The sequence below is a fragment of the Thunnus thynnus genome, chromosome 20 (genome assembly GCF_963924715.1).
Source record: "Thunnus thynnus chromosome 20, fThuThy2.1, whole genome shotgun sequence".
In the NCBI taxonomy this organism is placed as follows: domain Eukaryota; kingdom Metazoa; phylum Chordata; class Actinopteri; order Scombriformes; family Scombridae; genus Thunnus; species Thunnus thynnus.
Window position 1 is genome coordinate 27,899,228 of NC_089536.1, and position 14,410 is coordinate 27,913,637.

The 14,410-nt window shown below is 38.8% G+C and overlaps 1 protein-coding gene across 2 annotated transcripts in view; it reads left to right on the plus strand.

The window, feature by feature from the left end:
- The window catches only part of rbfox3a (RNA binding fox-1 homolog 3a), a 147,874-nt gene that overhangs the window by 75,839 nt on the left and 57,625 nt on the right, over positions 1 to 14,410 (plus strand). The window contains exons 4-6 of one of the 2 annotated variants that reach the window (XM_067575749.1): positions 5,403 to 5,456; positions 9,689 to 9,781; positions 14,078 to 14,159. In XM_067575749.1, coding sequence (XP_067431850.1) covers positions 5,403 to 5,456; positions 9,689 to 9,781; positions 14,078 to 14,159 — 229 coding nt within the window. The remainder of the gene's footprint in view (positions 1 to 5,402; positions 5,457 to 9,688; positions 9,782 to 14,077; positions 14,160 to 14,410) is intronic. The other variant, XM_067575750.1, reaches the window with a different exon arrangement.

Genomic DNA, 14,410 nt, shown 5'->3' on the forward strand with positions numbered 1-14,410 from the left:
CCATCATCCCTCTCTGTTTCCATCACAGTTATGTAATCCGGTCATTCAGAGACAAGACTCTGTATGTACTTTGTTATGATTCAACTGACAAAATGCGAGTCGACTCAGGGGCTTCTTGATTGACAACAACTTACACCAACTCAGTGACTTTTAGGGGGCAGTCCTAGTCAAAACCATGCACACAATGTATGTGGCAATAAAGTGGATTTTATGCAGTTTTCATGATTCATCAGCCTCTTGTGATACACACACACACAAACACACACACACACACAAACACACACACACACTCTAAATGCAGCTTTCCACCGGTAGGAGGAGAGGCACAGAGCGTGAGCAGAGAGAAAACAGAGGTAGTTAGGGTAAAGGACTTGTTCTGTGAGCTGTGGATCGGTCTCTCACTGGGGCAAGAGTCCCAGACAGAGATAAACAAAAGGAGAGAGCTCTGATCTGTGCTGTCTGTAGCCCTGAACTTGCTATCCACACACACACACACAAAACAAAAGAAAAACACCACAAAGAAACACACTATTAAATCTTGTATTGATTCTAAAATCAGATTTGTCTCACTTTTTCAACATTTGGTCTTTTATTGTAATAAAATTAACAATGCTCTTTGACTTATTTCATTTTTGATCACTAGATTATGTGTAGTTCTGCAACATAAATGTGTAACATGTATACATGTGCAAATCATGTATATGATCCAACATGTGTGTTTTGCTGGTGGACCTTAATCTTCAGGGCTGGTGCTGGTGCTGTGACCTTGCCTTTGCTCTGCTGTCTGCTCCATGTTTATTTATTTATTGTAATAAACTACTTGATTCAAGGTCTACTTATGGGGAGCACAAGGCTGAGCATTACCATACTGCCTGGCAAGGTTAGTGCTGCTTCACATAGCCATGAGTCCATCCCTGCTCCTACAGCAGAGTTTTTGATAGGGATAGTTATTTATACCAAAGATGAAAATCACTGCTATTTTACACTAATAATTACTATTTTACAACTCAAATAATGTACTTTAAAAAATGAATTATCTTTTGTTGTCATTGTCAGTGAAGAAGCAGAACTGAGCCTTTCGTTTTAGAAACTCAAAAGGAAAAACAGAAACCACATGATTTCATTTAAAAATAAAAAGGCCTAACATCATTTCCATTATCAAAAGTGGCAGAAATAAAATAGAGAGGAGATTTAATCCGGTGTGATCAGTGAAGCTGCTGGAACCCTTTTGTATCTGTTAGGATTATTAGGGGTGCAAGCAGCCAAGTTTCTGCTGGACCCCTTTTGTTTTTGTTCTCATTAGGACCTGAGCAGTGAAAGTGTGAGAAACCTATTGTTTCTGAAGGGATCATTATCAGGGCCCAAGCACAAAAGTGCCAGGGGCATTATTATTATTATTATTATTATTATTATTATTATTATTATTATTATTATTATTATTATTATAGTATGCCATTGCATTTTTGAGGGGCTTAGGATGCTCGAAAATTCACAAAAATTGGCACACTCGTCAGAAAGTTCTGTAGTGACTGGGCGTGGACATGGCAAGCAGGCTCCATAGCGCCCCCAAACCTAAGGCCATTTGGAACAATTTCTTTGATTTGAATGAAATTTGGTGGGTTCCTTGCTCTCATCATTCTCAACATAATACAATTTTTTCCCAATTTTTCACTGATCAAAAGTCAGCCATTTTGGATTTAGTTCATCAATTTTCATTTTACAAACACAGTTGAGACATTTAGGATGCATGAAAACTAACGAAACTTTGCATATAGGTTCAAACTAATAAATGCCTCAATTACTATCAAAACTGGACTTGGACGTGGCATTTTGGCCCTTCAGCACTCCCTAATTGCATTTAGCATTTTAGAGGTGCAAGGGGTGCTCAGAAACTCACAAAACTTTGCACCTGTATCAGAGGTAGCGTAATTTGATATTGGATATGGCTTTTGGGCATGGGTGTGGCAAAATGGCTAAAGGACGCCCCCTAGAAAATTTCAAATTCAAAGCCACCTTTAATTTGGGCATAGATTTATGAAATTTGTTAGGCAGATGTACCACCTCCAGACTGTGAAAAAAAGCCTCTTGGAGCTATACCCTAAGTCCAACAGGAGATCAGCCATTTTGAATAAATTGTGCATTGAAGCCATTGACAGGCATTGTATTTTAACAAACTCCTCCCAGAGAATTAACCTGAGCAACTTCAAATTTGTTAGCTATTAGGTAGGTATTCAAAGAACAGAACAAGAGCACAATGCCCTATGAATATTATATTCCATTTCTGCCAAGTCTGTTCCGCTAGATGCCACTAAATTCTACACACTGCACCTTTAAGGCCATAGGTGCTATATTATGAAATAATTCAAATTGACATTTTACAAAAACTGAACAGGCTGAAAAGCAGTGTCTCATTGTCTCTCTGATTGAAATCTGTAACCCCGGGCCCAGACTGGCAATTGGGAGCACTGGGACGTTTCCTGGTGGCCAGGCGTCTCATTTATAACCATTGCGTACGCACAAAACAGGACCTGAAAGAGGCATACACCAATTCCCACGCAAAAGTTGTGATCTATAAAAACAAACTTGATGGGAGAATGTGCGCACCTATAAGTGAACTCTGACCCATGCGTACGAACATTTTGACAGGAGGAATTGGCAACACAGCTGAACATTAATTATAGATCCACATTATCATAAGCATTCAAACCAGCAGTGTTATCTGTACTTGGGCTCGTAGTGAGTCATAACTATTCCATAAGCATCTTTCAATTTGAAAAGATATAAGCCAACTCAGATCTTAATGTCTGCCCAACATTTCATCAGCGCTGTCTCACCTGGAGCGCAAAGGAAAGATTGTGGAGCAGCACAGCAGCAGCTGAAATGAATGATGTCAGGATGTGGCAGGTGGCAGAAGTCTGGCTTTCCTTTCCCCGATATTAGCTAAGCGTGAATATACTGATTCATTTTCACCTCAACCACGTCAACTAACTGATAAAATTATTATAATCAATTGTAGTAATCCAAGATGACATCAAATAACTTAACTTAAACAAATGTAACTAAAAAATATTTGCAGGACAGAGCGTTAATAGATATTTAATATTTCGTTATACTGTGCATATATCACGTATATATCGCCGTGTTGTCAAGCGCAGAGAGCGCACTGGAGACACCGCAGTGGCTGCCACACCCACTCTGCCTTCTCCAGTCACCTCACCGCCACATCTTCACCACCTGCACTCACTGTGTAAATTAGTTAAACACCTGTATGCTGGATTTTGGAGTAAATATAAACGAACACAGTGTATATTGTATTGTACTATTTATAAAGGGAAATATAAGTGCATTCGTGCATACGCATGGTTTTATAAATCTGATTATTTTTTGGCACACACCATTTTCAGCTTTTGTGCGCACGTACACTTTTAGTATGGATCCTACGCATTGTTTTATAAATGAGACCCCTGGCCTGCTGAATGGCCTAGTAGGCCTGCCACAGGCCGCAGATACAATATGTTTTAATTAATGTATAATCACCCGAAAATAAGAATCGTTGTGTTTTTGCTACCTTAGAATGAGCCCTTTAAATCTACATAGGGAGTGGATCCTCTTTCACAGAGCCTTCCATGATTCACCGTTTGTGTGTCTGCCCAGAACAGAAAAACCACACACTAGCTCTTGAGTGAGCCTTTTGCGTTTTTCAGTTTTGTGGCCACCGTAGGTTCCCCTACACGCTTGGAAGGGGAGAGGGAGGCGTATTCAGTTGGTTGCAATCTGCCACCTCACTGCTAGATGCCACTAAATCCTACATACTGGTCCTTTAAGTAAGCTGAGAAGTTCTTTTTTCATGCATTTCATATTATATCTTACACCATGTCTACACAGAAAGCGTAGCATGAGCAGCACATTAGGAGATGAGAAGCAGCAGCTAGTGCTCCATTTGTGTGCCTACACAGAATGCGTTTAGGCACAGTATCGCATGCAGGTCACCTGCACTGTGGCAGTGCTCAGAGCCCAACACACAATTACTTTAGTCACATGCCTAAAACGGAAAAAAGTAGACCTTAAAAATATGCATAAATACCGTAAAAATATACTTTAGGTCAGGGTTACTTCCATATAGTGTGAGTGCAATGAAAACTTTTCCATGGCCCATGTGGATTGATTAAAATAGAAGTGTATCTATTATGTCAGATGCACATCAGACAGACAACTGAAAAATGCAGATGAAATGCTTTCTGTTTAGACAGTGTAAGATTTATTAATGTACAGTACAGTGTCATCTATAGCAGCTTGAGCAACCATGATGGGATGGAAATGTATAAGGTATCTCAATGGGTCATGGCCCATGTTGGGCTAGTTTACATGTAGGGCTTATAGTCAGTTGCATTAAAGCAGACAATAGAAAAAAAGTTTCTTTCAGTCAAACATCTGATATTAAGAAGAAGATAGAAGGTCTAAAGAAAACATACTGTTAATGTTGTAAGGGAGTAACCCTATGGTGTCAGAGGTGTACATGTTGACTGTCATGTGTGACATCCCCATATGTCTACTGTACATTCAAGCCCATGACAAGGCTAAAAACAAGCAGCCACTGCTTGGGTGTTTACCACTCAAATTAGGATGCTGGGAGGCATGGCCACTAGCACCAAGTCTCACTCTAATTAGCCACTTAAAATGAAGCATGGAACAAATCAAGACCATGAAGAGCTAGATCAGAGAGAACCTAAAAGCACCAAATGACTTGGGACCGAGACGTTTGGCAGGTGATAACTATGATGGTCTGCATCGGGAGCAGATAAACAAATATATGGTTTATCATTAGCCCTGATGGACTATCCCTTCACTCTCAGCCCACCCCTCACACCCCTCCAAAATACGAGCCATTTCCTGTTTTAACAGAGAGAGCCTTTGCCTCCTCTAAAAATACTCTCATTTTTTTATCGAGAGGGTAGATGAAAAGCAAGATGATAGGCATCATTAAGATCAGTGATGTGTGCTGAGGCGTTGCACTGCTATAGCATCTGCATCCACCGCCATAATGTTCATTAAAACTGCATAGCCCTAGTCCCCAATACACACACATACACACCTCTTTATTACCACGACAGAGCAAACACAGCATTAAACGGCATTAAGAGTAAATGGATATTTTATTAATCTCATTGGGTGAAGAGGAGTTTGTTAATTCCAAGCATTGACTGCTTGACCTTTTAAGTTGTGAGGGGGAGGGTGTTCAAGTATGGAGCTGTGCAGTGGTTTTTTTTGTAATTTTTTAAATTTTATTTTAGAGTTGGAGAGAGAACAGTGTAGTTTGCCTTGTTCTAATTATTTCCTCCTTTTCTGTTTTCTGTTTTTTCTCTTCACCCTCTGCCCTCCTTCTCCCTCCTTGTCTTCCACAGCAATTTGGCAAGATTTTAGATGTGGAGATTATTTTTAACGAGCGAGGCTCCAAGGTAAGTGCAACTGTAATCATATATTCATGAACACTCTGTCACACATGCACATATGGTTTTCCAGCCAATTGTATTTGTCCCCTGCCCTCCTTTTCTCTCACAGTCCACTCTTCTCTCTGTCACAGCTCTCTTTTCCTGTGTCTAATAGTAAATACGAACCTATCAGTGACACTTCCTTCCAGGCAGCTCTTACACCTTAGAAGCCTGCCATACTTTGTGACATACATACATTGTGACATACAATGAATTGCTCCCACATATTCTAATACCAAATAATATCATCTGAATCGACACTGTCTGTTTCATAAAAAATGACAAATAACACTATCTGCTCTATTGCCCTTATTTATTGATTCTATTTAATAATATACTACTTTTCTTTTTTCTTTCATGTTTATAATACTGTGTTATTTATTATTTGGAGCTGATGATACCAGCAGTAAAGGTATAACAATGATCTTATAAACCTTTTTTTTTTTAATTGAAAGAAAAAAAAACATTACCTCTAATTACAAAAGTTCTACAAGCAATGTCAGACCAAAAACTGTGTGAATACTATTCATTCTAAAACACAAATATTGCTTCATGTATGCATGGAGAAATATGTGAAATAAATATGTTACAGCCCGTGATGCTGCGTTGCATCACATTATGCATTACATTACTTTTTGTTTATATAGTTGATTGCATTTGATTAGATGGCACTACGGATGATTCTTACTGTTTCTCACAGATGAATTAATACTCACATGCCCATATGTACAGTACATTGAAAGAGATAAGTTTCTCCTGTTTATACTGGCCACAAATAGTTCTTAAGGCAACTCTAACGTATGAAATAGGGGGCAAAACCTTTTTTTTTTTTTTTCATTTTGTGTAAAAATTACTTCAGTTGAAGCTATTATTAGGCTTCAGCACTCTGAGATAGACAAATCATGTGGATATCTTCCAAAGTTTTCTCAACACAACTGAACACTTAAGGGAGATTTTGGAGCAACATGTTAGACAGCACTCTCCACCACCATCATCAGAACACCAAATGAGGGAATATCTTTTGGAAGAATGGTGTTCCATTTCTCCAGTAGAGCTCCACATACTTGGAGAATCTATGACAAGGAGCAGTGAAGCTGTTCTGGAGGCTCAGAATGGATCAGCTGCTTACTAAGAATACACTACACTTCATAAAGTTTTTTGGTTTAATTTATCACAAATCTGCATATTTTTCATCTTTATGACATAAATTATGTATTAATAGTAGATAACATGAAGGTAATTTTAATTTAGCAATGAAATGAAAGTGTATTTGTGAATGGGATAGCCAGGTTTTGATATAGAATGATCATTAAAAGGTAACACAGACATGTACTAAGACAGATGTCAGGTCCCTGTCTTGTCTTTCAGGAAACCCACACACCGTTTCCTTCTGCAAGCACTCATATTTCCGCTTTAACAGGTTTTGTTTACATTCAGTGCTTGTCTGGTTGCCTCGCTTTCCCTAGAACACTAATTATTTACACATGATAAAAGAAAGGAGACTACTTGTATTAGGGTGAAGAGCTGTGAACGAACCCATATGTGGCAACAAAATGTCAGAAGGATTAATTTCTCTCCCACTTCTCACTTTTAAATGTATTTTTTATCTGCTCCCCCTCTCAAGGGCAGGCCTATGTGTTATTTATGCCCAGCGGAATGCAGTGTATCCCGTATATGCATACAAGATCATGCCGCTGGGTGCCATTTGCACATATTATCTGGCAGAGGAATTACAGGGCAACGACAGGCCTAGGATACATAAGCTAAAAGGAGCAACAGGCGTGTCTGCCAGGCATATACAATGAGAGTTCAGTCTCTGCCTCCACACCATAACTTAACAATGACAAAGCAGGTCAGAAACAGTGGGAGCAGGGACCACACTTGTTGTAGGCAGTTGAGGCACTTATTCTCAAAGGCTTCTCCATGATCTACTGTAGCTTGGATTGTACCTCATTTGTATGTCACTTTAGACTAAAGCATCTGCCAAATGTAAATGTTTTTACAGCTGACCAAGTAAATCTTCATCTTGATGATGAGTTAATTCTATATAGCACCAATTTCACCAGGTAATCCAGCAAAGACCATGAAATCAGCTTTATTTCTTCATTGCAGTTGGTGATTATTTAATGTACACTTGAAGGAATGTTGAACAAATTGGAGTCTAAAGAGCATTTTTAGTTTGATGAATAATTCTGGCAAATGGCTTAAATATCCGACTGCCATCTAAATAGGCTTTTAAAAGTGTGTTATAATCTCCAAAACTCAGGCAATGAGGATCATTACCTGCAGCAGCTGACTGGTTGTAAGCAGGTCTCAGTGACTCAGGAGTCCACTTGACTTCCTATAACTTCTCTTAGACTTAGGAGCTACTTTTAGCACTAAAATGTTTTTGGTATTACTCTTGTTTTGCCCCTTATTTGTAGTTTTTCTTAACACAGCCAGTTAGGAACTACTTTTAGCCTTAGGATGGTTTGTGATTATGGCCCCAGATTAAATAGACAAAGCATTACACTAGAACGCCATTATTATTATTATTATTATTATGATATTTCTCTGCTGTGAAAGGAGCAGGGGATGTCATATGATTGAACAGGACTGCATGAACAGTGAGAACATTATGCAGTTAGAAAATGCTATCAACAAGCACAGACTCTTACAACACTATGATATTTTAAAATATCCCTATGATATTTCACGGTCATTAGTATTTTATATCTTGTGACTTTATCCACAAGAGTAGAAAGTAATATTTTTCTCATCATAATATTATAGCCACTGTCAGCCTGTGTGTCTCTTCATATAAAAGAAATTCATAACAATTCATAACACATCAAGAACGATACCCCGACAGGTGATGTGGACCAGAACACACACCACTGTATTGTTATCTGCAGTCACCATTTTACTACTGTGAAACTAGAGGCTTGTGTGTCTTCTGGAACCAACATCTGCCCATTAGAAGAGCTTCACTTCCACTTTGGCGTCAGTGTAATCACAGGTTTTAGTCTCAGCAGTAGACATTACCTGGGTGCAACCTATCTGACAAGCAACCTCTAGTTCTTTACCCAAACCATGATTTTTCCCTCCTACTTTGTGTTCCCTACACTTAAACAAACCTTTAAGGAAAACTGCAATATTTTACAACTTAGGTATTTTTGTTGCCTATTTTATGGTTGCTGTGTTGTTTAGTTTAGAGGTCTTGATGCAGAAGACTACAGAAATCTTATTTTATTTGTCCATAGGACTAAGTCTGAATAAAAAGGTACCCATGGCTCTAATATGTCTCTTAGTTCATGAAGTAAAATTACTGAGAATTCATGAATTAAACTGCAGTAAGTTCAATGTCACTGATCAGGTAGAATGGAACATTTAACATAAAGCCCTTCCCAGGCAGTGATCAATGATAGCAGAAAGCTCTTACTCTCTGCCTGCTTTAACTCAGTGACATAGATAGACGAGGCTTTGCAGTTTAGGGTTTGGAGGCATGTTTTACCGCATATGGGCTGTTTGAGTGAGCTGCATCTCCAGGCACAATCTGAGACACAGACAGGGTCTCATGAGTGAGCTGCATCCTGGGGCTCAGAGAGTCACGGTTGACTGATGCCATAGAGATTGTAATTGTATGGCACTTATCTGCTCTCCCACAGGGCCTCTGTGCACCAGCAGAACAACTGCACCCTACAGCAACACACACACAAACATATGCACACACAGACACAGACAAACACACATACACACACACACACACACACACACACACAACACACGTAAACATACACACGTTCCAAACTGCGTTTTGTGTGTGGAGGCTGAATCCCTCTGCTAATTCAATTAGATACAGTTGTTTCTGTAAGTGCATTTGCAGTAGAGTCAGGGGGGCTAAGGGGAACAGATAATCGAAAAACACACACACAAAGTGATAAGGTGGTAATTTAGAATCAGAGTTCTTTTCCATGATGTCCTGTGTTCCCAGCCTTCCTACTGTAACTCCAGCCCTGTTTGTAGTGTTTTGTCTTACCAGCCTGATGTCCCTCTGATTTCTGCTTCTAGGTCTAGGCCTCCTCCTGACCTGCAGCTCTCTCATCTGTGCTTTGTGTCTTTTTTCTTCTTTCTTCTTTTCCCCATTTGTTTCATCATTTCATTTCTGGACTACCATCCTTTGTCTCTTGACTCTCAACCCCACCTGCTGGCAACTGCAGGGCTTTGGGTTTGTAACATTTGAAACAAGTACAGATGCTGACCGTGCACGGGAGAAACTAAATGGTACAATCGTAGAAGGACGAAAAATAGAGGTGCCTTTCTTTTTGTCTCCTTACCTCCTGCCCTACACCTCCCACCCCCACCCTGTTTATTTTCCTTCTCCTCCCCCTGACTGTCTCTTTCCTTTCTCTGCCTACCTGACATTTCCTGCAATACATTCCCACTCTTCCTCCATTCATCTCCTCTCTCCCACCTGCCTGCTGCACCCTGAACGCTGCATGCTGAACCCTGTTCTGTGACAAAGAGAGAGATAGACCCGTCCAGCAGTGTGTGAGTGTGTTGCTGTGTTTTTGACACAAATGGTGAATTTGTGAGATTGTGTTGTGTGTTTGTGGCATGTGCATGAGATCACCGTGTTTCTTATTTGAGTTAGAAACTATTCCAATTAATTTCTTCCAAGTGATGATCAGTGGTCTGCCAGTGTGCCTTACATCTTGTTAAAACTTAAACCTCAGCTGTTAGTGTCACATTTTGATGTCACCATTCACTTGCATCAGGAGAAAAATCTCCCCCATCTGTCTGTTCACTCTGATTTCCTGTTTCCATTTTTCTATTTTAACTGACTAGAGTTCTTCTAATAGGGAACTTTTAAGATAATAATGTTTTAACTCTATTACAGGACTTTCTTAACCTTGACAACTATTCATCTGGGAAACTAAACTCACATGCAGTAACCTTGTCCCCTAGAAAAGTTTACATAACAATCTTACTTTGTTTTCCCAATTAAGTTTTTGAAGAAACTTAAAAACGGCCTACCAATTTTGTCTCATGATTCAACTCACTTATGAATTTGTCAGTATTTAACCTAGACCACCATCTTTCCCTAACTTTGAAGCTCTCCTCCAGACATGTTTAAAGGTTCTATATGTAGAATTGTGAAGCCATTTTTAAATGTATTAATTGTTTTTTATTGCCAATGAGTGAGGGTAGTAATGTAATGTGAAAAATGAGACCTTCATCAACTTTTTTGGTTGTCTGTAACAGCCTGTGGACTGATTTCTATATGAAAGACCCAGGCCGAATCTTCCACGAAATTCCAACAGAAGTGACATTTTTGCACGCTGCTGAGTGCCTTGCCTCTCTCTCTCCTACTAACGTCAACAAATGACCAGCATAACGACACAACAGCGCAACAGAAATGGTGCTATCCCAGTTAAACACCTCGCAAATATTAGATCTCCAGCTAAGGAGAAAGTTAGCTGCCTCCGTCAACCACTACACATTTCATAACAAAACACCCCCACAATGACAAGTTGCCCGCTCCCAAGCACACACAGCTAAAGCAACATTATTTCCTCAATAAAGGAGCAGAAAAAAACAAGTTCCACAGCAAAAGCAGAACATATCTTACCCCTTTTATTTTTCCTGCTGGTAGTCCAAAAGTCATAATAAGCACACATTTCACAACAAAACTACAGTGCCAGTTGCTCCCTGACCACAGCGCGTTGCTCCCCGCCCACAGTGCGTTGCTCCCTGGCCATAGCTCACTGAGTCTAATGATGTTTAGTAAACACAGTTGGTAAAAAAAAAAAAGTTGGCGGTTTGCGGGCTGACTCACTGGGAGTGAAAGATGCTTTGCTGAAACAGGGTGCAAAACACAACGTTAGAGATCTTTTATGTAATTGTAAAAATGTGACATCACCTATGTAAAAAAGACATCACCTGCCATAGTCTTGCGCCGAGCAAGTGAGCATGAGCACTCGAGCACCGGGATGATTGACTGCAGCTCATTTAAAGGCCACAGATGTCACTAATGAGAAGGAATTTCCAATTTCTATATACAGAACCTTTAAAGCCACATAAAAATACTAGAAATATTTTTTGTTTCAAAGTTGCACTGCTGGACACAAGATCTCTCCTATTTCACTGAAAAGGCCATTCTCGTCGTATGTGCACCGGAGACTTCAAGTTTCCACATTGCATTTGTCTAAGTTGCATACTGGACAATGATAGGCTCCAAATTAGTTGTGATGTCACAATCATGCTCACATGTACACATCTTAAACTGACATTTAAGGTAAGAGACTTTCACCCCTCAGCAGATGAATGTGAAAACAAATTCTGCACATACATCATTCTGCACAGTGAAGCTCAAACATTACAGTGAAGGAACAAAAATCAAAATCATTTTTTGAGTGGAACGTGACTTTGACCAAGAGCTTTAGTTGAATAGATATTATATTGCAAGAGCGGATATTATTGGAAAATAAAGGAAATACTGACATATTAACATTTTTGCAACTTGTCATATATGTTGCTTAACAATGTTTCCTCATTATGATGTTAAATATTATCCAGACTGCATTATGTTTCCTCTAAAACATATTTGGTGTTGCAAAATTAAAAGTATATGAATGTAATTTCTAAGAGAGACAAGGTTGCCTGCAGGTTTTAACTCAACATGCTTGGGGTCAGGTAAAAATGTGGCCCTGGGTAAAAATGAGTTATGGGTCCATATTGTGCAATTATTAAGAGATAAAGAACCTGTAAAGTGTAACCCAAGCTTCATGTCTAACTATTAAGATGGCAAACCATCTATCTTAAAAAAGCCATCATGAAGAGACATTGCTTTTAAAATAACTTAACAGTGGCTGCACATGAATTTTGCAGCCCTCACTGTATCTGTGGGTTTGCAAATCCACCTCCTAAAGACAACGTCAACAAGATGTCACTACATCAGACAAATGTAGCCCAATTTTAACCTCAAGTCTAGACAGTTTTACACCTCCAAAACACTAAATCAGGCTCACCAGGAAAGGTGGAAAGCCATGTGCAGTACAGTACAATGTTGAATAGAGCAGACAGGATGTAAGTGTTATCACTACCTCTATTCTTGATTATTCTGAGAAATTGTGAAACAAGAAGACATCCAAAAAGGTCATCATTTAAAACTTTTGTAAGATTTCAATATCCATGTGCATTCAATCCAGTTTTTACTTTTTTTTTTAATATTCCCTCACTTATTCTCTGATGTGGTTGAATGTATTTCAACATCAGATCTTTTACTCACTGCATGTAGCCTCACTTATGGAAATGATAAAATACCAGTATGGCATGCAGAGTGGTTATGATGTGGATTATCCACAGTGTCCAAAGTTTTTGCGTGTTTGTTTGCAACCCAGTCTCACATCAAAATGTGTAATACCTATGTTGGTCCACAGTGAGAAACCTATTAGTTTCACAATAATGGCTTTAAAACTGTGAGATGCCTCTTTTTTTTTTGGCCTACTGTTTTCTATCGGCCTGCATACACGTCACGTGACTGTCAAGTTTCTGTCTGAGAAAACCAAAAGAAAAAATTATTTTATTTATTCTCAGTGGGAAATGCAATAATTTAAGATGGTTTCGGCATTAAAATGCATTTTGATAACACTTAGCTATAGTGAGAAATGTGCATTTTATTTTCATAATCTTTGTTCAATGAATGTAATGGATATTTAGTTTGTCCGTTATTGCGAAGACTTTTTGAGGTTCTCTATCAATACTATAGTGGTTGCCATGGATACTGCTATCACTGAAACCACATAGTTGCATGTTGTTTGCATCATTGTCTTTGCATTGTGTAGTTATCTGAGCTGTTATGTTATTTGTTTTATTTTATGTAACTGTTTGATGATGTTCTTTCAATAAAAAATGTAGATTTTAGAGCGCTCCAGATGAATTGAATTTGAAATCCAGAATTTGAAGCTTTGTGATTGGCTAACCGGAGGACGTGCCACCCAGAAATATTTTCCTTACTGTCACTGTGTTAAGGCTTTCTTTTAATGATGTCTATAACATTTTTCAACACAAAAACATGAAAGTGTCCTTGATAACTCAACAATAAGATAGGTCATCAGTTTTAATTATTTCTCCTTCGATTCTGAGAAATAAAGTTATATCTGAAATAAACCAACATCTTTACTTTTTCTTTTTCTTTACTTTTTCTTCCTCTTCATTTAGATGCAGTGTAATTGCTAGTTCAGCTGTACAAGATATTTGATATATTCAGTAGACATACTGGTTTTTTGACCATACCAACCCTACTTTGCAAACTGGAAGAACTACAATTGTGGTGCTGATTTGTATCAAGCTGTGTGGTGTGCCTCTAAGGAATTGTAGTTTTTATAATATTAGTGTTTTTCCTAGAATTGGAAGTTGTAAATACTGAATTGAGAGTACACTGAGGTTATTACTGTTATTACACATTTTGATGTGAGACTGGGTTGCTGTTTGTGTGTGCGTGTGTATGTGTGTGTGTGTGTGTGTGTGTGTGTGTGTGTGTGTGTGTGTGTGTGTTGTTGTTGTGTATCTGCCCTCACATTAACCTCTTTCTTGTCTGCTGGCAGGTCAACAATGCCACAGCCAGAGTAATGACCAACAAAAAGGTGGCGAACCCTTACACAAATGGTAATACTTCAGCTTTATATCCATCTCTTCTGAGCTCCTTTGTATCTTCTAATTGCTGCTTTCCTTTCATTGCTCAAACTCTCATGTCCTCTTCTCTACTCATTCATTTCCCCTGTTTTCTCTAGCCTCTAGTTTTCATGCCCCTCATTCCATTTCACTGCCAGTTTTAGATCTAGCTGCATTACAAAGCAACATACCTTTTGATAATATTAATCACAAGTTTTAAAAAGAACAAATAAAGACATATCATAAAAAAACATATCATTGTGAGT